This window comes from Salarias fasciatus, chromosome 15 (assembly GCF_902148845.1).
Source record: "Salarias fasciatus chromosome 15, fSalaFa1.1, whole genome shotgun sequence".
Lineage (NCBI taxonomy): Eukaryota > Metazoa > Chordata > Actinopteri > Blenniiformes > Blenniidae > Salarias > Salarias fasciatus.
Genome location: NC_043759.1, coordinates 10,263,262 through 10,289,935, shown reverse-complemented (window position 1 = coordinate 10,289,935; position 26,674 = coordinate 10,263,262). Strand labels below are relative to the sequence as shown.

The following is a 26,674-nucleotide window of genomic DNA, read 5'->3' as shown; positions in this document are numbered from 1 at the left end:
CACTACCTGCATTCCTGCAGCACCAAGGTGAGGATTTAGACCGTCGTTATTTAACCAGGCCGGGATCGTCAGAAATTCAACTTCAGATCTGTCCAAAGAAAACACGAGCGACATGTTTTGGCAAAGAAAGTTTTTTTTTTGAAAAAAGAAAAAAGGTTTTGTATCTCTTGATTCATTGGATCTAAAGGAATACAAACCTTTTTTCTGGTCAACATCAAAGATCCACATCAAAAAGTGAATGTTTTCCCACTATATGTATAAAACACTTGTAATATTTCACAGTATCAACAAGGTGTGTGTCAGTGATTTCAATCGTTCCTCTCCAAACTCAACTCAACAATCAGCTTAAAAGATCTTTTTCATCCTCATTTACAGGGCAGGCTGAAGGAGAAGACGACCTCCTCCTCTTATGAAGCAGGTACAGCGAGATTTTGTGGTTTGATGTACAGTTGTGACATGATATTTAACTTTCTGTCACAGGTTAAGTGAAGCTGCATGGCTTTGCCTGATATCTGCACATTCCTTGTTCCTAAACGATTCCCTGTTGTAGTTTGACCCCTATTTGTTTGCTTGATCCCTTCTTTTGTAGGATGGAATCAGATTTCCAGAAAAACAGAAGCGCTACCTCAAAGTAACACTCCTTATGAATCTCGACTTGGGAAACTTCCCCAGACGGCGTCGAGTCGTTTAGATCTTGCACCCAGAAAAATTCCAGTGAGAGATGAGTCTGAACGAATCAAGTCGAGCAGGTAAAGAAATGACCGAGTTTCTTTTTCCATAACACTACTGGACCCTACATGAAGCATTAGTTCTGCGTGTGTCTATTCCAGGCCCAGCACCGTCCCACTACACATCAGTGCATTCGCCACACCGGATGGGAGATGCGATCGCTGCTTCGCTTGTGGTTTTCACCAGCAAGCAGCAAGTTTACGACTACTTTCCTTATCGTCCACATCCAAATAAAGTCTGCATGTCCTCTGTGTGTGTCTACCTTTGTTTCCATCCACAGATAGTTCTGGTAAACATGGTGTTTTGGAAGACAAAATGACTTTGCAAAACTGAGAGACGACACAAAAATAAATCCGACAGTATTTACAATTTATTCATGTGAGGATTTCAGGATTTAACATCAAACCGGATTATTCTCCACCACAGGGCGAACGTCGTACAGTAGTGTGCAACAGATGACAGAAAATAACAGCGTGTGAGGCAGTGTGTGTGTTTGTAGTCATGGTGTTGTCCATTACAGGTAAAACAAGTCATGGAAAGTCTGAATTTCACAAATTTCGATTGAGATAAAAGTCTAAATGTGGAAATAATAATAAGGCACAATTCCAAGATTGTGAATAAGAACAATTGAGAACTTTTTATTGTACCACTACAGTTAAACATAGCCAATAAACTCCAGACTAATTCGTGACAACATGAACAGGCACTTCAGGTAGTGTGTAACTGCTTGTTGCAGTGATATAATGTGACGTGCGACCGAACTGTTCACTCCTCACTTGGCCGGCTCGTACAGCTGGAGGTCCAGTTTGACGGAAACTTCTCCAGTCGGGACTTCATGCAGGAGGAGGCGGCGATTGGCTGCCCCTTTGCTCTCCATCTCATTCTTTATCGTCGCCACAGGAACCTCCGTGCGACCCAGGAAGTCTGGAGAGAGGGAGATGTCGGTCACAGAGAGGCTGCTGGTGCTAAGCTGTCTTATTCAAATATTTTTGGAACAAAGACATGAACTGAATCTGTTCAGTTTGTTTTTAATATGTCTGAATAATACAGTGTGTGATTGGACCGATCCCTTCCCATCCACTGACCGTCTGGTGAGAACTGATCCTTCTCGAACACAGTGATGCACAGGACGTCCTGGTACAGGTCTTTAATGAAAAACTGGCAGTTGAAGTTCCACTTGGGATTCAGAGTGTCGCTGATGGGCCGGGAGGTGTAACATTGAGCCCCCATCGTCAGCTCGCAGTATGGATTACTCTTTCCTACACACAGATGGCGCTGTTAATTCAGTATGTTTTTGTTTTGTTTTTTTCAAATAAATATGTAGGCCCTCACCGTTGGGTTTGCAGGCTTTGAGCTCCTGAGCTTCGGTGACAGTTACGAGCAGCCGTCCGATTCCACTGGTCTTCAGAGAGCGCGCTGAGACGCACACAAAGCAGTGAGACGCACACTTTGTCTGGTGAAACAACTGAGCAATAAGAAGCGACTGTGTGCTCACCTTGGTAGGCCTTCTCTCTTTTTTTCTTCTCCGTCTCTATAAAATGCTCCGACGCCGCTTTGATTTTCTGGACCCACGCCGTCCTGCCGGAACGGTGGAAGCACGTCAGCGACGTTACACACAAAACGATCGGCTGGTAGTAACATTAGAGGACAGGGTACTTCCGGATGCATACCTCTCATTTAAGGTCTCAGTCTTGAGCGTGTAAACGCGATCGATGTGCGAGACGTGGAAGAGCGGTTCATCGCTGGACGGATCCGCTGGCATCTTCACCAAAACTTCATTCAAAAACAGCGGCTGTAGCACAAATAAACGAGGGATTATTAATGTGAATGAGTTAATGACTGGTTGTATGAGCGATCCACCCGCAACTCACCGTTTTGTACATTTTGAGCTGTATGCTTGTTTTTGGGCTGAATAACTTGTCCGATCCCGAGGACAAGAAGGGCTTAGCGCTGTGCGTCAGGAGGAGGAAGTCATTGAAAAGGAAAGCCCACAGCTCTCTGCTGCTCTTTGTCTTGGACAGCCGGCCGCTGTGAAGCAGCTTGCGAGGCCCGAGGCAGTTGGTCAACGAGTTGAAGACCAAGTGCTGCGAGAAAGATGCCGAGAAATGTAAGAAAACCTGAGGAGGGACGTCAGAAAGCACAGCCGGTGATGCAGTGAATCACCAGCATGGGTGGTAATGTCGGAGGTGATGCATTTTGTAACTCATTTTTTAAACATGAAACAGTGGATTGTTGTTTACCGTTGTGCATTTTGTATCAAATCGTGAAGCAGAACGATGCAGGGATAAGTTTACCTCAATCGGCCCCTCGCACTGGACGTGACTCTGGATCCATTCAAGCCGGTCTGAGTTCTCCTTCTCTCTGACGCCTTCATTGACTTGAGAGCACAGCTCCTCGGCTCGATCCAGAGCCTCGAGCAGAGCGACGCGGTCAGCGTGGTTATCCGGGGTGTGCTCCAAGATCTGACCACACCCAACACAGAGATAAGGAATCACACAGTAGAAATCAGAAATATGTTTTTGATTCATATATTGTAATTGTTTTGTTTTTTTTCTTCGTACATTTTTAATGAGGAGTGGGTAGCGTGTGATTCTCTGCATGGGTTTGAGGAGGAAGCTGGACAGCGGCATTCCTTTACAGCGGTAGTTAGTGGCGATCTTCTGCTCAAAAAGACAGACATATCTTATCCCATCTGGCTGAACCGTGCGTCCGACGCTCAGCTGCCAGGAAAATACACCACATCTACCTTCAGAAAGTCCTTAAAGTCGGGCTGACTGTGGGTTTTGCTCTGCAGCAGGGCTGCAGCGTTGAGCTGGCAAGAGCAGAAGCGGCTGTACGGCTGCATGTGTGCCAGCTCCGACGCCAGCAGATCTCCGATCAGCTGAACCGGCATGTTCTCTCCTCCTGTCTTCTTCCGGACCCGCAGCGCCCTGGAGCATGCAGATGACGAAAAACGTGAAGCTGAATTTTGCTGCACATCCACATGTAAACGTCACATCAGGTAGAAAACATCAGCGTCACAAAAGTCTCTGTCTGCAGCTGTGCATTTCTGAGGAGGTAAAAGTGCCGAGTCACCGTTTTGTCTCACTCAGGCAGTTAAGATGCTTTGGAGACAAAAGGGCCTGCAGAGGTCAAGAGGGCAGTAGTTCAACCCCCCCGAGTCAGAAAAATAACAAAAGACTTGAATCTACTGTCAGTTCTGGAGTTATGTATTTATAGAGTGTGTTCTGATTTAATGGTCAACTTTTTTCGGACACATTTGCCAATTTGTATCTCAATTCTGACGTGCATAATTCAGAAAAAGAAGTTCATCACAGCGGAGCAGGAGGCAGACGAGGGTTCAGGATCAGTGACCTACTTGAGCAGTCTGGTGTTACACATAATGAGCTCCCTCCAGTTCACGAAAATCACCGCCATCTCTGCTTCTGTCAGACGGCCCGACTCGGCCATGGGCTTGTAGAAGACCTGAGAGGCAAAAGAAACTGGTGAAGACAAACGCCACTGAAGAGTTGGTCCTTATCAAACCTGTGTGTGTGTGTCGGTGTGTGTTCTGTACCTCCAGGACCAGCTCCAGATCCTCCACATAGTTCTCCTCCGTCTGGATGAGCTCGTGAATGTAACCCTGTCTCTTCCTCTCCTGGGGGGTCATCGAGTCCAGGGTCATCAGGTCGGCACACCCTGCAGCGCAGCATCCCAGTACACGCACGCACACGCCGACACACACACACACCCCATCACGAGCGGCACGGCAGACACGTCCATCAAGACCACCCGCACATGTGAGTGTCTTAAAACTTCCCTTTATTATTATAACTTCCGTGATGTTTTATTTACAGGTAATGCACATAGTGAGGCACATCGTAGTTGCGGTACATGAACGGAACAGACCAGGCAATGCTATCGCTAACGCTGCTACCAAGAATACTCAGTGAAACAAACAAATAAAAGCACCTTCCATGGAGGAGCACACACCCCAAATGATTGCATAGGTGTAAATGAATATAGTAGCTAAAGCTCGAGTGGGACAGCAGTGGAAGACTCAGCTGCGAGTTCAAGTCTTTGAGGTTCAAACTTGGCAAAGGTTGGATGCAAATGTAGCAGTTTTGGTGTTTTTCTCTAAATACCCTTGGTTTGTCGTTATACTAATGTGCGCATGTCTTTCTTTTTTTTTTTTTCCTGCTGGTGATCACAGTTGAATACAGGATGAGTTTCTCGGTTGTAAATACTTGGAAGCATTAATAAACGGCAGAGTGCATATAAGAATCGGGTAATAAAATCACAACTAGTTAGTTTCTTTTTTTAATTCAAGCAATGCATTAGCAAGCAGCAGTCAAGGTTACTGGTGAGTTTAACAACAGTGTGTCTTCACATTGGTCCGTTTCAGCAAGGTTTAATGTTGTTAGTGCAAGAATGAGTGACCCTGTTAAAATACTCTTCAATATACTAGTTCAAAGCTTTAAATTAGAAAACTAGATGACCTCAGCCCGATGCTGCTAATATAATATGTCCTATACCTTGTAACCAAACGTCGATGATTTACAGGTTATTTTATCTTTAGCAAAACTACACTTCCCATGCTTTTGTGTAAGAGGGACAAAAGCTTCTAATAGTCAAGTCTAGCTGCCGCTGCCTCTCTCCGTTTGCTGTTTAGTTAGAGGTAAATAAACATCGAGGGGAAACCAGGAGAGAGGGGAGAGCGAGGGGAAAACGAACCAAGAGAAAAGGAGTATATTCAGACAGGAGTGTCGAGAAAGGAAAATAAGAAGAGTGGAGAACCCCAGAGTCCTAAACGGGAGAGGCGGAAAATGTAGAGGTGGGCTGTTCTCGCTGGCGGTGGGGCTTCCTGTCAGGACAGGGGAATTCAGATTCGCTCAGACGGAAGCGGAGGGGAGAGACGGAGATGGACAGGAGGAAGAAGAGGAAGGACGGGAGAGAGGAAAGCCAGGATTACTGTCCTACAGGAGGAAGAAGACAAAAAACAGAAAACAGATGAAGTGGAGGGGATGGGAGGAGGGCGGGGGAGATGAGTGACGATGAGGGAGAGATGAAGAGACAGTTAATATAGTTTTAATATTAATGCTGGAGTCTGACATGCAGGTGCATTAATAATGCATTTCTGGGAATGCAAATGTTATTACTAATCTCATCAGCTGGAGCAGGATGGTACTTTCTTACATCTGACGTCTGTAATGAAACGTGTGCACCGTGGTGTATGTAACTCGGGACATGTTCATTAAAGTTAAAAATTCTGTGTTTTGTGCCTGCAGCAGTAATGCGAACATCCTAATGAAATGTCCGGGGTTTTTCACGGGTGTTAACAGATATCTGCTACATCTAGTAGTTAAAGGAGGGAAAAAAAATCATTACATTGCAGACTGTGTGTGAAGGAGATGTGAATATAAATGAGAAAAATCATGTGTCTAGCACACACAACTGCATTGAATCCCCAGTAGGATTGGAAAAAAGCATCAGAGTAACCTTTTTAAACGTGGGCCTCATCCATCCATCCATCCATCCATCCATCCATCCATCCATCCATCCTTCTTCTTTTCTGCTTTATCCAAATTACACTACCACAGTTAACCATTACATCACTGTGCATCCAAAAGAGTTCATTGCCAAAGATTTACAGTTTGTTTTCCCAAAACTGTGTTTTAAGGGAAAAAAGTTTTGGCATCCAGTTGATTCATGATGTTCTTGAGAGTGATTTCAGAACTTATAAAAGAACTTATAATGACAATTTTATCCAAAGAAGCCTCTTTTTAAGGCTCCGACTCAATTCCCCAACCAAGAGAAAAAAAAATTGCCATGCTTTTATAATTTAATAATCTGTGGAGTTGTTGTATATTTTCTGTGTGTAACATAAGGTAGCAGAGCCCATGTGTGACCAGTGGGTTGATGAAAGGAACCCACTTTGTTTTTCGACATTTGCAAAATGCCCAACTAAAGCTATTGAAATATAGAATGAAATATATATAACCTGGAATCAAATTAAACTTTTTTTTTTTTTTAAATAAGGTTTTAGGTTCACAAAGTGCTGTGAAAATAATTCTAACCTGAGAATCGAGATGTGAAAAACGGAGTAAAGTTGACTCACATTGCTGGCTGGGGTCGGAATCTGTTGTCATCTTGACATAGTTGGTGGGCAGCAGGCCCGTCACCCCGCCGGCCTCTCCTTTCCACCAGTCAGGGTTCGTCTTGTCCAGGATGGTGATGAGCTGACCCTTGCTGAAGCTCAGCTCGTCCTGATTGGCAGCGGTGTAGTTGTACATGGCGATGACTTGGCATACTGTAACAGATACATTCATGTATTCGTTTCCATTCATACAGTATGTGCATTCTTTATCATGGAGAATCAGGGCTACAGCTTCTAATGAAGAAAATGTAAATAATCCACAACATAATGACTGGTCATTGAGTGGAAACAGGCTGTGGGGATCAGAGTGTGTCAGTCTTCACCTGGCAGAGGAGACGGAGACGACTTGCTGCAGGACGGACCGAGCAGCTTGACGTTGGCGGAATGAAACCAGCCTCTCTGGCGCTTCTTACCCCGAGCCTGGTGGGACACAAGAGCCAGCGAGTCCATCAATCTCCCTCTGGTTCGCCTCTGAATTCTAAATCAAGTGATTAACTGATTAATCAATTTTGCTGGCCAGCATGCGTAGAATCCCAGCGAGGCAACCAGTAATTTATACAGAGGCGCGATGGCTCTTCACTGGTAATTTACATTCACTTTATTCATGAATCTACGGTGAGTGTTGAGTGTTTCTATCTGCTCGATGGCTGCACACAGCTGGTCTGACTGTCTTGTTTGTGCAGTGACCCACTGGCTGATCAGCTGAATGCGCCGTCTTATTCTGGAGCCCATTTAAGGCTGAAACCAGAATTACCACTGCAGCCTCAGCATAAACACACAGAGCAGGCTGACCTCTCTCTGCTGTAGATGAATGGCCGTACAGACAGCATCGGTAATACCGCTGGAAGCACGTGTTCACCGCTTACTGCTCTGTGCTGATGTGATGTAACCACTCGGCACATGTGAAAGTATCTTCAATGATGGATTTAAATAGGAAAATGAACATTTTATGCTGAATTTATCCATCACTTATATTCCACACTTGAGTTCTTCAGTACAGGCGACATTCTTGTTTTATCCCAGCACAAAGATGGAATAATACACTCAGAAAAATGACGATGATAAATGTTTCTCTTAATTTTTTGCCTGCTGTGTGCATGTTCACTCATTTCGAATGGGATGCTAATGTAATTTCACGAGCTTTCACAGCCCCATCTGATTATTAGGAATAACAGTTTCTTTTCTTAAATAATTAATGTTTACATGATGTGAGCTGCAAATCTGACACTCCTCACTACAGAAAAGGCAATGTTCTTTATTTGTATTATTGCTGTTGAAAACTTTCTGTACTAACTGAAATGGCATTATTATTCCTTTATAAAACACCTAAATAAATGATAAATCATTTTCTTGACAGTCAATTCCAGTCATTCTGCAATACAGTTGTGCTGCCATGCAATTCAGTGCACCAAGTTAACATTTTCTAAGCTTTATTCACACAGAGGCATAAATGTGGCTCAGAAATATCATCAAGAATCAACATATTTAAATGCTTTGCTCTGTGAATGGGAGACGGATTTAGGGAAATGGGTTTGAATCGATTGTGCTGACATAGCGCTCCGAGGGATCGTCTGGACTTCGCATACACATGAAGAACTAAAGTAACTGGCTGAAATGTAATATTTTAGACAGTTTCCTTTCTTTGGTTGCCTTTTTCACTTAAAAAAGAAAAAAAAAAACACCACTATACAGTCCTGCAGGCTTTTGAAACACACCTGCAGTTCCCCGAGCCACCATCCGGAGGAGTTCTTGGCCAGGACTTTGATCAGTTGCCCTGGAGACAGACGCAGCTGATGCGTCGTTGGGGCTGCGGTGGTGGAGACAGCCTGGGCGATCTCTGTCGACCAAACACAAATAACCAACAATGGATTCAGAACAGGTAAATGCCAAGAGAAAACTGGCATAATGTGTGTGTGTGTGTGTGTGTTATTATTCTCACCAGGCTTCTTTGTTAGAGCTCCAAGTCTTGCTGCCTGCATTTGTAAATACACCTAGTTAAGAACTGAGTATAATATATAAATGCATAATTTAAATATAAATTCAGGACTACAGATATAACGTTAAAGCTGCTTTGACTGTAAAATAAAAAGGATCATTAATTGCGTTGAAATAGTACATAATAATAGTTTATATAATGAGGTGTGAGCTTCATAATTCTTCCACATTTAAGCAGGACAGGGATGAAAGCTCTCATCTGCTGTACCTCTGGCTCAACAGGCCGGACGTAGTTGGAGGGGAACACCCCTGTCTGGTCCCCGATGCATCCTCGCCACCACTCCCCTTCTCTCTCTGTCACCATGACGACGTCCCCCTCCACGAACGTCAGGTCCCCCACCTCCGGGCTCTCATATGTGTATAAGGCCACATACTCTGAACAGGGAAAGAAAAAAAAAAAAAAAGCAGAGAGAGCGGGGTTTAATGCAGGACTCCAGCGGTTTTTCTTGACGGCTGGCTGAACACTGATGGATGTTTTTTCATCCTGTATATAATCAATACTCACCCTCTAGCTGCAAAGAGTCGGTGGTGTCAGGCGCGTCCACGCTACAGTGAGAACAACAGACAGTGAATTAAGAATGACAAAGAGAGTGCGGCCTGCCGGCAGATCGACGCGTGTCTCTTCTCACGTGCGTCTCCGTACTCTGTATTTCCGGCCGTCTCCAGGGCGACGTAGCTCCGGGGAAACCATCCCTGCGTGCCGTTGAGCTGTCCCAGCCACCAGTCCTCCCGCTGCTGCAGCACCTGGATGGCGTCACCTTGCGAGAAGCTCAGCAGTGCGGTGACGGCATCGCCGGCGCCGGGGGAGAGGGTGAGGTGATTTTCAGAAGTGGGGGACCACGAAGATAGAGCCCGAGCCAGAAGGGGACCAGCTGACTAAGGAGTGAGAAAAAATATTTTGGAATTTTCAGCTGCGGAGTAAGCTGAATGAAAACAAATAATCTCCAAGTGAACCTAGATTGACAAACAGTTATGTTATTTAATAAATGATGGACAACTGCAGAGCTCTGTGTGACCCACTGAAAAGGAGCGAGAGACGGAAGAAGTCCCAATAGAGAAAAGCTATAAATACACAGCCGAGGTCTCTGAACATGGCCAAGGCGTCACTGACGCTGTGTAGACGGACATATTTGCACAGCGTCATTCATAAAAAAGGCTCGGTTAAGGTTGGGGTTGGCGGTTCAGCAGTAGTAAATAAAGAGTCAGTCAGTGCAGTCGTCTCTAAAGTAATAGAGATGGTGTGTGTAGGTGTGTGTGTGTGTGTGGCAGAAGCAGAAATAGGTCTGGTTGTGGCAGACTCATTGCTGCAAAGCCTGCTAATACCCAAGCTGCGCTATGCCAGGGCACATCATTAAACCAGCAGTCGACTCAAGCAAATGTGAAGAATATTGCCCCAATCTGCACACGCTAAACTGGATGCAGCTTTGATGAGGTAATTATTCTTGCAATAAGTGTTTTTCAGTCAGCTCAACATATGGCGTCTGAACACAGTTTACGCCTCTTATAAGACTTAAGACATTTTCCCCAGACGCAACTGTCCTTTGAGCTTAGTGCTTATTTAGAGGATGTGCACAAGTTGATGTTGGCATAAATAACACATCATTCTGAGTAGAATATTAATTGTTATTGTTGATGTCTAATCGAATAAGAGTTCATTTCTGATACTGGAGTATAGTACGAGGAAGCCCAGCGGTTCTCTGTCCTGCTTCTCAGTCAGAATTTATCCTGATCAAATCTGGACTTGGGAGTTTACACGTTCTACCTGCAGGCAGGTGGGTTTTCTCTGGGTTCTCTCCATCCCCTCGCAGTGTCCTAACTTGAAAAGAAGCATAAATCACTCCTTGCTTACCTGTAAAGAGTCAGATTGGGCACGACTAACGCTGTCACCCTTTTCCTCCACAGCTGGGCCTCTGGCAAGACAGAAAGGAAGAATCATCAGGGAAGGAACCAGTGCGAGAAGAAAAAACAGCCCAACAGCAGCGCTGCATAAATTATAATGCCTACAGTATGATGCAGAGGACACTCAGCAGGAACGTCCCAAATTGTGCCACCTTTACAGAGTCTGTGTGTCAGTCTTCCTCCTGCCGTACCTCGTGTTCAGCGGTGGGGGCAAACTGGACCTCTGTCCCGGGGACGAGGGGGCGGTCCCGGTGGTGGAGGAGGTGGGGCACTTCTCTGCGTAGCTCTGAGGGAACCAGCCTCTGTTTCCACCGTAACGCCCACACAACCAGCCGGGCTCGCCGACAGTGTGCTCATCCACCTGCATCATGGAAAAACACCCATTTTACACCTGAACCCACCCATTTTAATAATTCTGCTTTTCCTCATGACACATTAGAACGCTGCAATTTGAACGTTTACTGGATTAGTGCAAATCAATATGGGAATATTTGACAAATTATTGTCCCAACTTGTTCTTGTGTTTTCGGGGGCGGTTGCATTTGTATAACTGGAAATGTGCAACATAGATGAAGAAATCTAAAGTCTGATTTTCACATAAATCAATAAAATGACACTGATAAGTCCGAACTGTTAAGCTAAGAGCATGTCGTCACATTATGGCTTGATGCCCAGGACCGAAGTTCATCACCGAAGAGAGAACAGGAGTCAAATGTTATAAAACTCCTGTTAAACGTTCTTGATAGGGGTTAGAAAACAAAACGAAACAAAAAACACAGCATACTGCCTGCAGCTGTTGCCAATACAGAGGCATAAAAATTTAACAGGAAATTATCAACACGACTTTATGGAAAGATGAAATGAAACTGAAACAGAGAAATAAGAGAAAATTCAAAGATAACGAGTGACTTGCAGCGTGACTGTGTGCTTCATACCTCTATGAGACAATCTGCCTCGATGCTCAGCTCGTCTGCATTGCGAGCAACAAAGGAGTACAGGGCTTTGTATGTGGTGAGCTGGGACGCCAGCTGCTCCTCTCTTTCCTGCTCTTCTTTCCTCCTCTTCTCCTCTTCCTCCTCTTTCCTCTTCCTCTCTTCCTCCGCCTCCTGTCTCTTCCTCTTCTCCTCCTCCTCCTCCGCCTCTCGTCGTCTTCTCTCCTCCTCCTGTGCTTTCTCCTGGGCGGCTCGGAGGCGAGCGTGGGCCTCTCTCTCCTCCTCCTCCCTCTGTCTGGCCCTCTGCTCCTCCAGCAGCCTCCTCTGCCGAGCCTCCTCCTCCACCCTCTCCCTCTCTTCTTGTTCCCGCCGCTCCTGCTCTCTCCTCTCTTGCTCAAGCTTTTCCAGTCTGTGAGAAGTGAAAACGAAACATATTTTCAGCGCCGTCTTCGTACAAAACGAAAATGAATGAACCGAAGGCTGATCTGAGTAACGTTGCTCTCTCATTCTGACCTGGCCGCCTCTTCCTCCTCCTTCTTCTTCCTTTCTTTTTCCTCCTCCCTGCGTCTCTGCAGCTCCTTCAGCTTTTCCTCTTTGACCCGGTACAGGTCGTCCAGCACCGACTGCTGCTTCACCTGCTTCTCTCTCAGCTCCTGGTGCAGCCGCAGAACAATTCCACACAAAGACACGCATGAACATCTCATTTAAAAAGTTATTTCAACTAAAATGGTGTAGATTGGGGAAAAAAATGCAGCATAAGAACTCATACTAACCACGATAAATTGATTAATGAATGTTAAACCTCAAACAGAGACATGCAAACTGGCAGTCAGAGCCGTTTTGTACAAACATGCAAATATACAGAACATACATTGTGTAAGCAAAGGTATGTTTTTATTTACACAGAGACTCTGCAGGTCAAGTGTGTGTGTGTGTGTGTGTGTGTGTGTGTGTGTGTGTGTTTTACCCTCAGGGTGCATCATCCTGTTTACACAGAAAATACAGGCTACAGTAATTCCCATGTAGCAGAAGTCAAACGGAAAAGGCGAAATGTGGTGCCAAAGCATTCCTGCACTAAACGATGTTCAAAAAGAAGAAAAAAAAAATGCAACGATCGGCAGACAGATTGAATCATCGCGGGATGAAAAGAAAAAAAAATCATGGAAGATTACGGCTTAAGGGAAAACAAGGGTATAAATATATAAATAACATGGAGCGGTGGTGGAAAAGATTACAGAGAGGGGGATAAAGGGAAAAGAGAAAGAAGGATAACCTTGATGAGGAGGAAAAGCTGGCTGAGGCAGGCCAGCAGAGACAAAAGACCTCGCAGGACACAGTCATCCATGTCCCCAAGCTACGAAACAAGCAGCGAGATGATACAGAGAGAGAAGAGGACAGAGGGGGCGACGGGCACAGGGTGAATAAAAAGCAAAAAAAATGTGTGTAGTATCGACAGAGAGAGAGAAACAAAATGAAAAGATGTAGGAGAAACAGGGGGAGGGAAGTGAAAGGAGACACAAATGAAGCATTTTGAAAATATTCATGGAAAGCAGTGAGAAAACCATCCATGTGGCAGGAAGAAAAAAGAAAAAGGAGAGAAAAGCAGGGGGTTAAAAGCTTCGCAAGTAGAAATTAAAAGCAGAATAAAGGCAGACACAGTAGGTTTTATTAGTCTCAGACGATTGATTGACGGTGAAAGCAGATATTTCGTTTTACACAGGTATTGGATTACCAGGTTTTCTGGCAGTAAAAGGAATACATTTGAGCCGATAGAAAACGGTTAGGTAACAAGGTTTTGTGTCACCGTGGGGCCGTAAATCTAAAGTTACTGTTAACCAGCTGAACAAGATTTCACAGCAGAGTGAAACTCCGTGTTTCATGTCTTTTCTACTGCAGTGGTTTGATATTGTGTAAATGTGTTTCGTCAAATGCACGAAATGAAGGTAAATTCCCATTTCTAACCATTTTTCAGTGACATTGTGGTGACTCGTCCGGGCGTCCCTACAGCTATTGATGGATGTGTAAAATCACACGGTCCCTGGAGACGCACGTGCAGCCTGCGCTCCGGATCCCGGCCTACTTCGATCACTGACCTTAAGCTCCTTGTTGTACTGCTCCATTTGGGCCAATTTATCTGTGGTTTCAATTTCCAGGATGTCGAGCTGGTCCTTCAGCCTCCTGCAGTTCACTCCTTTCTCCGCCACGCTCCCGGTCAGAGAGGTCAGAGCCACGGCTGGGAAAGCAAAGGTCAAAAGGTCAGGGTGGTGATGGAGCTGGAGTTCATCACAGGACAGAGACAGTCTCTCTCACACACACACACACACACACACTCTCTCTCATGAACAAAGCTTTAGGACTCACAGGAGACTTTGTTGAGGCTGATGCTTCGCAGCTTCTCCGTCAGCCTCTGCTGCTCTGGAACCAGCTCGGAGAGCTTCTTCTGCCAGTTCTGACACAGATTTGGGTAATGAGTCACACGCGAACCGGTCGACGGAGCGAAGGCTAACGAAAACACATTTCCTCTCACCTCGAACTCGAGCTGGAGCGTGTTGATCTCGGCGATGCGCGCGTCCCTCGTCTGATTCACGAGGTCCACCTCGGCTTTCAGGATCCGCCGTTTGCTCTGAGCGTCCCGGAGCCGGTCTGAAATCTGCTTGTGCTTGTTTCCCTGCGTGAAGACGGGCGCCATAAAACGGGATGCTCTTTCTATTGACGCTGTGAATTTCAACATTCACCAACGCCTTACCACCGCCTCCAGCTCCAACTCCAGGCTCTTTTTTCTTGCCCTGAGTCGGGAGATCTCTTCCTGCTCCCCTTCTCTCCTCCGAAGAAGCTCCTCTTTCCTCCCGCGCTCCCACTCCTCCCTCCGCTGGCGCTCCAACTCCAGCTTTGCTGCCTGGAAATACAAAAACGCGGTTGCCAGGTTTGAAATATTCTCAGTTTTCTTGAATCTCACAAAAAAAGCTCCCGCTCACCTCCTTCCTCTCCAGCTCTCTCATCCTCTCCTCTTCCAGCTGTCTCTCCATCTCCCTCTGCCTCTCCAGTCTCCTCTCTTCCTCCAGCCTCCTCCGGTTCTCCTGCTCCCTGGCCTCCCTCTCCCGCCGTTCTTGAGCCTCCCTCTCCTCCCTCTCCCTCCTCGCCCTCTCCTTCCTCTGCTCCTCCTCCAGGGCCAGCCGCCGTTTCTCCAGCTCGGCGCTTCCTCGAGCAAAGTTCTCCTTCAGCTTGTCCTCGAAGGACGCTACAGAGCGGAGGGAGACAGGAGTGTGTCAGACAGCTCAATCGGAGGCTCACGACACAACAAAGCGTGCGGGGTGCAGAGCGCCATACCGCCGCTCTTGTTTTTCTGAGCTGCTTCTATCTCTACTGTGTCGATTAAACAGGGAGTTATGTAGGGTCCCGTTCCGTTAACCAGCTCCGTGGGCTTAAATCCCCCTCTGAAAGAAGAAAAATGTGAACATGGTTTATTTTCCATGTCTTTTTTTTTTTTAATATTGGCATGTTGTTCAGTCTTTTACCTGAGAGAGGGGGGTACCAGGTCCTGAGGCAGCGTCAGGGGCAGAGGCCGCCCCGTCTTTGCCATGTCGACAAGGTGCATCGCCAGAATGAACTCGTCGGCCCGCAGCTGGCCGTCCTTATCCACGTCTGCCAGCGTCCTGCGTCAACAACAGAGACGCTCGGGCTCAGTATGAACATCACAAAGCCAGATGAGTAATATTTGTTTCTACTATGCTCCTTGAAGATGACAGAAGGCCGTTATCACACACTGACAAATCACCAGACTGCATGTCGCATTCACACACTTCTTCAGTTATCACACACACGTTCACCAACCAAACAGATGGGGAGCAACACTGGCAGATATTTAGCGATATGCTTTTTTTTTTTTTTTTGGTCCATGTGGTAAGAAATTAAAAGCTCGGAGCCGATTCCTGTCTGAAAAACACGGCCTGGTCCCCGGCGTGACACTGACTCCGTCTGACATTTGCCGCCCGTCAGGCAGTTAAGTGGCTTGATGATGATGCAGGTGAGAAAGAGGCAAACAATAAAGAAGTGACCTATAAGCTGAAAGCACTGGGCCGAAACTCGTTCATCATTTCATATTGTTTCACTGCAGCAAGTGACGCATCTCTTCATAATAGCTGTCTTGGTTGATCTTTGCTTGACGCTGCCGCTGAATCAGGTATAATGATGATATATTGCCGTTTGTGGAATTTCATTCGGTGTAACTGCTTTAAATAAGGTTTTTACTGCCTTTCTTGCTGGCAGTTCCACTGAAGTCTTTGCAGAGGTGCCCAGAGGACATTTGATACATGCTGTGAATACCAGGAGGGCTGCCTTTCAATCCTACTCAGAATGGACTTTTGTCAGTGCGGCAAATTATATTTTTATCAGGCTATTCAGTGATAATGGATTTAATTTTCAGTCAGCGAGTTGGATATTTAATACTGTGGCTAAAATAGAATTTATTTAATAAGTATGAACCAATAAAGAGCAGCAGAAAATCAACACAGTCTTACTAACATCCATAATAATACAAAATCGACTGGTCAAATTGAAGAAAGCCAAACAGTCAAAGTGTCACGTCTCTTCTTAATGAAAGCTCACATTAAAACTGCTGCTAATACAAGAGTTGGACTTTTCTGTGTGACAGCGGTTTGTACAAATGTGTTTATGTGCTCATTCACTGCTGGTGTGGCAGTTACAGAGATCACACACATCTACTATCCTTAAAGTCAAAAACATTAAAATGCACTTATCTGCTTAGTTTTGAAACAGAAAAAAATCACCTTATAACTTACTCCCAATGAACATTCAAAAACGGTATTTGTAACAGAGAGGGGGGTAAATAAATAAAGGGGGAAACTACATCATAAACGTTTGTGTACTCGCACAACTTTTAACAGCCTTCAGGATTTCTATTTATGGAGAGAAACAGTGGAACAGACGGACGGGGAGCTCAGGCGGAGTCCAACCACGAAGCAGTTCAATCAGAGGTCCAAACAAATGATGTTCAGCAGGAACAGGGAGGAAGGAGAAGAAGAAGAAGAAGAAAAAGAAGAAGAAGGTGGAACAGGCACCAGGTGTTGATTTTTTTTTTAAATTTTACACTCTCAGAAAAAAAAAATCTTTAAAATGTACATGAGCTGAGGTGTCTATTATTTCGTGGATCGTGTGCAAGGAAAAGCACGCACGCACACACACACGCATGCACTTGACACTCACCAGATGGTAGCAAGCTGAGTCTGAGTCAAGTTTGATGCCATCAAAGCATTTCTAACCTGAGGTCCTGCGAAGAGAAACCCAGAGTGATGAGAAATAGCAGAGTGGCGTCTCGCTGCTATGCTGATGTGTTTTGGGCGCGGGCCAAGTTTGCCCAAGTGGAGCTAAACGTGATTACAAGAGTACGTGAGAGCAAAGTGAAAGTGACCCAGTGTGCACTCTGTCAACTTTTGACAAGGCCACTCAAGAACAGCCGAGCGGCCCTGAGAACTGTGTGTTTATTCAGCTCTGTGTGTGGTGTGTGTGTGTGTGGTGCGTGTGTGAGCGCGCTACCTGACAAGTAGCCACTCATGAGCTTGTCTAGCGTGTTGAACTGCTGCCGGTACTTGAGTCTTGAGGCCTGGGGAACGGCCCAGTCGCTCAGACTCATCTTGGGAGAGTTGCTGGCCAGCGACGTGGTGGAGGAAGAGTTTGAACTATATTTAAAACAAAAAGAGAGAGAGAGAGGAAAAAAAGGCATGTCAATACACCAAGATAACACCTGAAGGGAAATGTCACAGTGATATGAGCGTTTTCTTGTCCGACTGTATTGGAGCCACGGCTTAAAACCACTAATTGCTCCGAGACTCCCCGTTGTTATTTCTTAGCTCCTAATTAGGTGTAGAGGAAGCCGAAAACGACCATGTAGCCATTGAGCCAATGAAAGGAAGCTGCACAATTCTCAGGCAATGCTATAATGTCTCTACAGGAATAGCAAAAAGGATGGGCAGGGTCGATGATGTTCATTTAAAAAGAATGCTCCCTTTTTTTTTTTTCTTTCTTCCCCTCGTCATTATAGCTGGGTGGAAACTTGCAACACTGTGAAATAAAAGATGAGGTTTCAGTGAGACAATTCGAGCTGGAGCGTGGGATCATCCGCCTGCCCAAAGGCTTTTTCTCAGCATGCGCAACTTAAGAGCAGGAGAACTGTTTGAAAGCTTATTTTGAAGTTAAAAACTAAAATGTAAGTGTCTGTCATGGTGTTGTTAAGGTAAGGAGTCGATGGTAAAAGTTATTTCCTTGAGCAGATTTGCTTATTGATGCCTGTCTTGCCAACTACATCTTCGACTGAAGCGCTGGTCTGTTCAACACAATGAAATTAGATAGGAGTCCTATCCTTTTTCAATACCACAAAAACACACTACGAGGGAGGGACGGGGACACTGGATACTAAAGACAATCTGGCTGTCACCAAAACTGCACAAAACCTGTCTTCTCTGCATGTAATCCCACTGCAGGCAGGGAGAGAAAGTTCGACTGGCACAGACGCAAAAACTACAAACCCCTCCGGGGAGTCACCATCTCATTTTCCCACCTCCTTCTTCGAGATCTGAGCTACCTTTGAAAGGCTGACTGATATCATGTGAAACTACCAACATTCAATGTAATAGAGACACACTGTGACAAATTATTAAACTGCATGCACCATATCTCTTCTTCACCACCACGCAATCAGCAGTCGGTCAAAGTGAAACTTCAACTCCTGGCAAACTAAAAACAATCTCACATTGGGGCAAGAGGAAGAGGACAATCGTTGGATCACAAAATGAAGGGTAATTGATCCTCTTGGGAGCTTAAAAATTACAAAGTTTGAGAGGGACTCTCAAGAGAGAATGTTCACATGAAGATGGATCAACGTAATTCCAGTAAAAACGGCTTCAGGGAAACCAATGGAAATGTAAGACTCGTGTTTGTGTGTCTAAAAAAGCCAACTTCCTACTGTTCCTGAAGAGAAAGTGTGTTTTCTCAGCGTCCTTCCTGCCCTCGCAGCCATCTAAATGTTTCATCTCCGACTGCGTTCCGATTCTCAACCCTTTCCTGCAGAAATACTGATTTTCTGTGAGCTTACATTAAACCAGTATTTATACAGAAAAACTGAAAAAAAAATGACTCAAATATCTGTGCATGTTATGAAAAGAAGTAGTTACTGTAAACCAGAAGCTGTCAGTACTGTGTGTGTCGGTCTGCCGTCAGCAGGAAGTCAAGTAACGGTCACACACACACTTTACGCTGGTCCATTTGCCATGCCAGTAATATCACGGTACATTAGTGCGTGTCACATAATCCCCTTGTGCGCTTTGCTATTCTGCGCGCAAATATTGGGAGATGACAGACAAACAGATACCAGAGCAGCGCCGTGTTTAATCTGCTCACAAAATGTCAAAGTGCTGCTTTTCAGAGAAATCTTTGCTGATTGAATTGTGGGTTTTAAATTTGTTAAACGAGTATCTCTGTGAAGTTATTGCTTTATTTTGTATAATTACCATGTTGAATAAACAGGAGGGTTACTGTACTGTTATTTTTTTGATTTTCTATACACAAGAGGCATTATTTCTGCCATAGATTTTTCCTTCGGTTATTTTTCTACTCCTGATTATTGAAGGGAGATTACTCCAGGCCCGACAGAGTCAGAGAGAATTTTGCTTTGGCTGTCTCTTATAGTGATAAACCATGAATTTTACATGCATACAGAAGAGGCATAAGAATTTTTAAGGCATCTTTCAGCAAACATTGTGTATTATTTAGGTGTGTCTCAATGCCAGTCTAAGTGTCCTCTTTTCCAGAAAACAAAATATGATCGTGAGATAAATCAGCAACAAAACAGCTGGGATAACGTAGAAGATGGTTTTTACGTTCAAGATAAAAGCAAAAAGTAACAAAAGCAGCCTATTACGAATAGTAATATACTATGAGCACCCTTTATTTTCTAAAGCATTATTCTAAGCTCACAGACTTCACTATAGATGACATCTATTTGTGCTCTCACCTGCTGGATCCCAGGTCCAGTAAGGAGTTGGCCTTCGACATACCCGTGGATGGAGAGAAGGCCATGGGGGAGGAGAAGCCCGAGAGCGGGAGCCCTGTAAACACCAGCAGTGAAGACGGTTTTATCAGTTCGACATCAGGATCACACTAACATGTTCATGTAGACATGAAGCATTAGCTTCCCCCGAATCAATTAATCACTGACATGCTGTTGACAAGCAGAGTGCGGCCGCCTTTGAAAGTCTTATCTTATCTCCTCATGCTTTACAGTCTCAGCACACAGAGCTCGAACAGAGAGGCTGCTGACATGCGGCTAAAAGCAAGTATACTGCGGTCGTCTGCCACCCCGAGCTAAAGAGTGCTCCGCTAACGATATGTTTTCATCATAAGATATTAATTTCACACTGGAGCTCATTAGATCGTCTTTTCCACAGCTAAAACTTGCACTTGAGGAGACAGAAGGAGATTAAAGAGAGCAGCCAAGGTACAGATGGAGGAGGTGAGAGAGGGGGAGAACAGAGTGAAACACAGGGAAAATTCCAACTGGAAGAAGTAGGCCTATACACTACAGAAATGTAACCGTGCTTAATATTTGTAATCTCATAAGTGGAATAACTTCAGCAAATAAAAAAAAAAAAACTGTGCTGACTTTCGTCCTTGATGATGAAACACACTTTTTTTGCGAATGCTGGTTGTGCTCATATGCAATGCAAGGCGTGTGCACACTGCAAGACAAATATAAGACCTCAGGGGAAGAGATAGATAAAGTGCAGCCTTTTCATGTTGCGGGTATAATCCCCACTACGCTGCTGCACTACTGAAGCTCAGGACATGAATAACAACTGATTCCGATGCGCAGCCTATTACACCAGGATTATTTCTGTTGCACCAGCCTCAACCAAAACCATTACTAGATTTGTCCTTTCTATAGTTATCAGCAGCTGGTGGCTTCACCTAAGTGATTCACTAAATATAGTAGCATTGAAAGAATTCTCTGGCCGGAGCAGACATTAGCAGTGTGTTAAATGACTGTGAGGAGACATCTGTGAAACGCAAGCTGTCAAACTGCCAAAGATAACGGTTTTAGAGGGCGGAGGGAGTTTGTCACACTGACAGACTCTGAAAATGGGATCTGGTTTTATTTATGCAGGGATACATGCAGAAAAAGAGTCAGTTTCCTGGTTCCTTGACAACAAGTGGGATCTTTAGTTTGTTGCCAACAGAAAAATATTGTGTAATTTGAGGTATATTTAGCGGTTAAGGTTACATTGAAGACATGTCTGTCTTCTCCACCTGCCACTGGCTGTACAGACACTGCTTGGAGATTTCTTCTTCCCAAATCAATGCGCTCTTTCTCCTGCAACTAGTTTACATCGGCTGTGACTGGGAAATGCTTCTATCTCATATTTATTATTTATTTCCTCCCTTCTTTTCACCACCTGCAGCACTTCAAAAGTACAGCTGTTTGTTGTTTTTGCTCTGTTTTCATTGATTTTTGTACGTGTGTGCCTCTGTCGTTTGGACAGCATACGTCCAATAATTAAGGCTTCACAATTTTTTTCCAGAATTAATTGCACCTTTGTTCCATATTTAAAATTAATTTTAAGTATTGAAATTTTTAAAAGTAACTTTCAATATGCAGAGCATGAACACACAGTGCATGCTAACAACATGTTGAGATATTGATACATTGGTGATTTATTGTGCATGACTAACAGCCTCATATATTTGGAAAAAACTGATTCGTGCAGAGCATTGAATGGGCAGACATAGATCAAAACCATGACATGCAGCACATGAAAGTTAGTAAGGGCGATAAATGCTCCAGGAACTTACTAATGTTCTCATTTGTACCAATCTGGGGCGGACTTAATCCAATCAGCTATTGATCTACCGTCATACAACAACGAATCAGTATCTCACCTGCTAAACGCCAGGTGATGGATACTCACTCTGAATCTGACCTGAAAGAAGCCTGGTGCAACCAGCTCAAGGTGTTTTGCTTAATTTTTGTTTTGTCCACTATCCGTTTATTCCACAGTGTATTTACAGATGGGAAACCAAATCAGCTGTGTAGAGAAGTAACTTGTGCTTTGATTTGAGCCGTCTCTCTAAAACAGGACTTCTTGAGAATGTGCAGCGTTGCTGTGACAAATTACAGACGCTGTCTGCACCGTGTGGGGAAATCTAATGACGAATTCAGCCATTGAGACGTGCTGAAGTTTCATTGTTGAGTTGCAGGAAGTAGTTATATAATCAGGATCTTATTGGTTTATGATTTACAGACCAATAATAAGAAGCAGCAGCCAGCAGGACACACAGTTAGCACGTGAGCTAACTGTGACTGAGGGTTAGCAGGACGGAGGTTGGTGACAGGAGGACCGAGTTAGTAGACAACTCTTCTGGTAAACTGGCGTTATTTTATTTTAATCTGACATTATTTTACTAGCAAACCAGAGTGGCTCTGCTGCAGAACCGACCTGCACTGTTAGGGACGAGGGGTGAGGCGAGGAGGCTGACGCTGCCGTTGTGGAGCCCGGAGACGAGCGGCAGAGTCAGCGCCGTTGGCATCAGGGGTTGCAGGGAGGGCATGGGGGGGTTAGCGGGGATGGGTGTGAGGATGGGCATGGCTGACAGGGTCGACATGGACGACACACCGACTGACAGGTTTGGCATAGAGCCCATTCCTAAAAGGAGGAAGCACAGGTTAGCGCGGGAGAGACGGAGAGCGCTCCCTCAAGTCAGCGTCACACTCAAAAAACGAGTTCACTAAACTTTGCAGGAAACATCGGAATAAAAATTTCACAAACTTTCAAGTTACCAAATCTCGCAGATGTAGGGATGTTTGAACCGCAGTTGGACGCAGGGGGCTGCTTCATGATGACTGGCAAAGAGGGGGGTAAGTTTCTTCCCTGCAGCGTCAGTTTAATGAGCTTCATTGCTATAGAGAACTCCAATCTGTCCATCTTCCCATCGCTGTCCATGTCAGCCAAGTTCCTACAGGAGGGACACAAAAAAAACCTGCTAAAAGCCGCAATCTTTTAATAGCAAAGCAGACATTCCTTGCATTATTTTCCATTTATTGAAACAATAGGCAGGATCTGTTGGGACTGGATTTAGGTCACAAGTTTTCTCGCAAACAAACAAAAAGACACACGCAGTTCTATTTGCAGAACACTTTCTCCTCCCATCGCTAACACACAAAGTTTGCAAGGTGCGGCAGGCTTTAAAGGAAACAAGTGTTCAACAGGAAGTTGAAAATAGGCCAGTGTATCAGAACGACTCTGAGCATAAACAAAGTTCAAACTAAGATTCAGTGAGATTTCAGTTGATATTTACCAGATCTCCGCAAGTACAGAGGCAGGAAGGCCGGACTGGAGAAAGAATTTCCTTGCTTGTTCTCCTGCAGACAAACAAAAGTCAAAGTGAGTTCAGGGAGAAAAACATTTCATGTCGGTCCATTACCAGCAATTCCACAGAGGTTACACTCTGTCCAGAACGGCAGAACTTACCCGACACATAGCCGAGGACGGGGGTGAGGGTGTCAAACTGTTTGTCATGTTTCCCCCTCTCCTCTGGAGTAATGGCCCACACACTGGCTCCACCTGGACGGAGCAAATGTGACATTCAGAGTGAAATCAGTCCTCATGAAAACGTTGGCGCAAACCCAAAGTAAAATGAGCCGAGGGGGCAGGTGAACAAATCAAACACAGGGATGAAAGTCACTGATGGAATAGTTTCTTCTCTAGTTGAATGAGAGTTATTAAGATACTGGTGGCAATTTTACCTCAAACATTTTTATTAATACAATGATATACTTTGAAAAGAAGAAATATGTCCTCAGGATTATGTTTGAGTCCCTCCCGTCTGCCTGAACCAGGGTTTGAACCCCTCCTCGGCTCCTTCCTGTTAAACCAGAGTTTTTCCCTTCCACCATCATTTATGCCTGTTTATGGGGAATTGTTGGGTTTTTCCAATATAAAAGCACCATGAAATGACAACGTTTTATTTGGCCCTACATCAGTAAAATTGAATTAAATTCAATTTTACATTTACAAAGACAGCTTCGCAAATTTACTCAGTGAATTCAGCTGGTTTTTCCTCATTTTTTTGTGTTTGTGCAATTTCCTGAAGTAAATTCAGCCTTATCCATGAATTGAATATGCAATTAAGCAAGTCATGTGAAAAATACTAAGCTCAATTTCACTCAGAGTATAACCTCAACAGAGGTGAGAAAAAGATATTTATAATTAAAGTCAAAAATCATTTATTCATTAAGCATCACTCTACATCTTCACACAAGCAGACACTAAATGACTTCTCCCTAAATATTCTTCTGACAACTTGAAATCTCTAATCTTGCTTTGTGAAGGAAACAAAATACTGTGGGCAAAACATCTCCACCCAGGGCAATAACTGAATGATAAAGCTGGAGATAAGAAGGCAAGTAGAGATAACGAGGTGCGCAGAGGAGAAGCAGCGTAATACGTAATGATGAACTGTCAGTGGAGTAACAGAGAGATTTTCTCAGATACAGGCTGGGCAGCGTTACAAACACAGCAAACATCAAAATCTCTGGTGTCCTTCTGCAGCTCGAGTGTTAAACCGGATCATCTTCTTTAGCTCTGCCACCACAGCGATACAGACCTCAGACTGAACATGTGTGCAGCATCCCTCCACTAAATAAAGCCTCTCCTCAGCTTCTCTCTTTTTACGCTGCTCGCCAAAGCAAGTCAGTGGAACTTGGCTAGATTTCACGCCAGATCCCCCTCCTGCCGTTACCGGGACTCAAACACGGCTCCCCTGCATCCAAGGTGAAGACCTGACCACATGCAGCACCAGTGGGGAACAGAGTTATCACAACAGGCGAATAAATGAATGAAGTAGCAAATATGACACATACTGAAGAGTGGAAACAGCAACGATATCTTCTAAAATCTCAGAGAATGTTTTGGAATAACCAAAAACTGCAATCTGCTAGAAATTTGTGTATAAAATCTGCCATAAAAAGAAATAAACAGCCAATGATTTGTGTGGCTTGAGTGAAAAATCCTAATAGAAACATGGCTATGTCTCAGCATAATGTTTGTTGAATCAAAACTTATCTTTTTTGTCACCTTGATAGACGTTCAATACAAAAAAAAAAAAAAAAACTGTTGTTTTTATTGCAGAGAAAAGCAAAGGATTCTTCAGCCTGTGTTGTCGGAGACGTGGCATCCAGGCTGCAAATTATTCACCAGCTTCAGGAAATACCACCCTGCCCATGATGGAACTTCCGGCCCGACGCTAACCCAAACAAACCATCACTCTGCTCACATCTCCCAGGAATGACACGATGTGCCGCTGAGCCGGAGTTGGAGCAAACACAAGCCAGGGCCGTGAAAGGAGACCGGCGCTGTTGTTACAAAAAAAAGGGAGACATGCTGTATATGCTGATATTCCTCACTGAGGGGGAAAAAAAAAAAAAAAAAAAAAAAAAGCAGCATTGGTCATGTGCTCCACACCACTTCAGCAACACCTGTTTAGGTTCATATTTTTTCACAGACAAAAACCAATGCTGGCGGCTCACAGAGCGCTGACCTACTTCTGGTGTTGTCAGCAAAACGGCGCCGTAAAGAGGAGAAAGTAATTAATCTCGCACAGAGATGTGAGTATTCCTCACACTGTCGCCTTGGCTCTGACAGCCCTCGTTTAAACGCTATCGTAAGTGAAAAAGGTGTGGGGGGAGGCGATATTTAGCACAGCGCCGCTGGGACGTATAGCGAACGTGGTCACGTCGACAGGCCCCCCGTCGGTGGAGTCAGTCTGGATATCAGTCCGAGCCGAACGCCCGGTGGAGAAAGTGGGGCAGTGCAAAGCTTCTTATGCAGCAGTGGTCGAACCCGCGGGGGGGCTGTGTGCAGACTGACACTTGTGCACAAAACATATGGCCACTCAGTGTGACATCCGATAAAAAAAGAGCCAGATTTCTGAATTAGCACCACGTAAAAACAGAGATGACTCTCTCAGGCCATAGGATTAGGCGCGTATCTCCTGATGCAGCTCACAGTGTCTGCCAGCAGCAAAAAAACAAAAAAAAAGGATATTTTTTTTCCTTTTAAATTTTCATTGAGTTTTCATCGGTGGATGTAAATTCCCTGCAGGTGTGACTGTGGTGGTGTGAAGGCGAGTGTGTTTGGTTATCCGTCTCTCTGCAGCAGCCCTGCTATGCACTGGCGACCCTACCGTCGTTTATAATCAGCTGGGACCGGTTCCAGGCCCCCGTGACCCTGAGCTGGATAAAGTGACGAAGAAGACGGATGGTTGGATAAATCTATTCATCCATCTCTTTAGTCCAAGCTGGGTTCAGGCGACAACAGCCCAGCTGATACTGGCCAATTTCAAGTCCATTTCAGGACACTTAAACATTTACTCACATTTAAGAACATAGTGAATTCATTCATTTATTCATTGTGAATTAGAGAAGAACAGCCACTTTAAGACTCGGATTTAATCACCAAGCATCTGGGATTATGACTCAATTTCATTATGCCAAGTATTCAGTGAAGAGTTCAACTTTGCTGCTAATATTCATCCCACCCTGTGTATGGTTGTTTCTCCGTGTTTTTGCATTTGACAACTTCCCACCTCTTAGTTTACACTCATCACATGACAAGAGCAGACAAACACACGCATCTCCGGCATGTGAAGAAGAGCAGACGAATGAAAATAAATAACCTTGTCATCACGCTCACAAACACAGCAGCCAAAGTAGACAACCTAAGTGGATTTTACATATCATTTTGTCTTTAATTTATTCATTATTTAAGGCATATGTGGTGAATGAAATGCATAATTATATAAAATATCAATCATGCTATATTACTGACAAGGAAGGCACTTGCATTAAATATGCATGAAGAAGACAAACAGCGTTGCTTTTTAAACTTCCCCTTTCATACAGAAAATATAAAGTACA

At 44.6% G+C, this 26,674-nt stretch overlaps 1 protein-coding gene across 2 annotated transcripts in view; it reads right to left on the bottom strand.

Annotated features, from left to right (window-relative positions):
- Window positions 1-1,081: 1,081 nt before the first annotated feature.
- itsn2a (intersectin 2a) overlaps window positions 1,082-26,674 on the bottom strand; it is a 32,324-nt gene continuing 6,731 nt past the window's right edge. Inside the window, exons 4-40 of one of the 2 annotated variants that reach the window (XM_030110220.1) lie at window positions 23,229-23,321; window positions 23,056-23,119; window positions 22,538-22,713; window positions 22,197-22,403; window positions 19,718-19,811; window positions 17,245-17,387; window positions 16,915-16,978; window positions 15,207-15,344; window positions 15,019-15,125; window positions 14,667-14,929; window positions 14,438-14,587; window positions 14,219-14,359; window positions 14,053-14,140; window positions 13,785-13,924; window positions 12,965-13,045; window positions 12,205-12,344; window positions 11,695-12,100; window positions 10,951-11,120; window positions 10,710-10,770; window positions 9,504-9,736; window positions 9,366-9,406; window positions 9,069-9,235; window positions 8,805-8,838; window positions 8,581-8,702; window positions 7,189-7,285; window positions 6,827-7,018; window positions 4,286-4,407; window positions 4,088-4,194; window positions 3,476-3,659; window positions 3,291-3,389; window positions 3,024-3,191; window positions 2,601-2,813; window positions 2,400-2,521; window positions 2,225-2,307; window positions 2,062-2,145; window positions 1,815-1,988; window positions 1,082-1,653 (exon numbers count right to left, since the gene is read on the bottom strand). In XM_030110220.1, the coding sequence (XP_029966080.1) occupies window positions 1,502-1,653; window positions 1,815-1,988; window positions 2,062-2,145; window positions 2,225-2,307; window positions 2,400-2,521; window positions 2,601-2,813; window positions 3,024-3,191; window positions 3,291-3,389; window positions 3,476-3,659; window positions 4,088-4,194; window positions 4,286-4,407; window positions 6,827-7,018; window positions 7,189-7,285; window positions 8,581-8,702; window positions 8,805-8,838; window positions 9,069-9,235; window positions 9,366-9,406; window positions 9,504-9,736; window positions 10,710-10,770; window positions 10,951-11,120; window positions 11,695-12,100; window positions 12,205-12,344; window positions 12,965-13,045; window positions 13,785-13,924; window positions 14,053-14,140; window positions 14,219-14,359; window positions 14,438-14,587; window positions 14,667-14,929; window positions 15,019-15,125; window positions 15,207-15,344; window positions 16,915-16,978; window positions 17,245-17,387; window positions 19,718-19,811; window positions 22,197-22,403; window positions 22,538-22,713; window positions 23,056-23,119; window positions 23,229-23,321 (5,120 nt within the window). In that variant the 3' untranslated portion in view covers window positions 1,082-1,501. The remainder of the gene's footprint in view (window positions 1,654-1,814; window positions 1,989-2,061; window positions 2,146-2,224; window positions 2,308-2,399; window positions 2,522-2,600; window positions 2,814-3,023; window positions 3,192-3,290; window positions 3,390-3,475; window positions 3,660-4,087; window positions 4,195-4,285; window positions 4,408-6,826; window positions 7,019-7,188; window positions 7,286-8,580; window positions 8,703-8,804; window positions 8,839-9,068; window positions 9,236-9,365; window positions 9,407-9,503; window positions 9,737-10,709; window positions 10,771-10,950; window positions 11,121-11,694; window positions 12,101-12,204; window positions 12,345-12,964; window positions 13,046-13,784; window positions 13,925-14,052; window positions 14,141-14,218; window positions 14,360-14,437; window positions 14,588-14,666; window positions 14,930-15,018; window positions 15,126-15,206; window positions 15,345-16,914; window positions 16,979-17,244; window positions 17,388-19,717; window positions 19,812-22,196; window positions 22,404-22,537; window positions 22,714-23,055; window positions 23,120-23,228; window positions 23,322-26,674) is intronic. The other variant, XM_030110221.1, reaches the window with a different exon arrangement.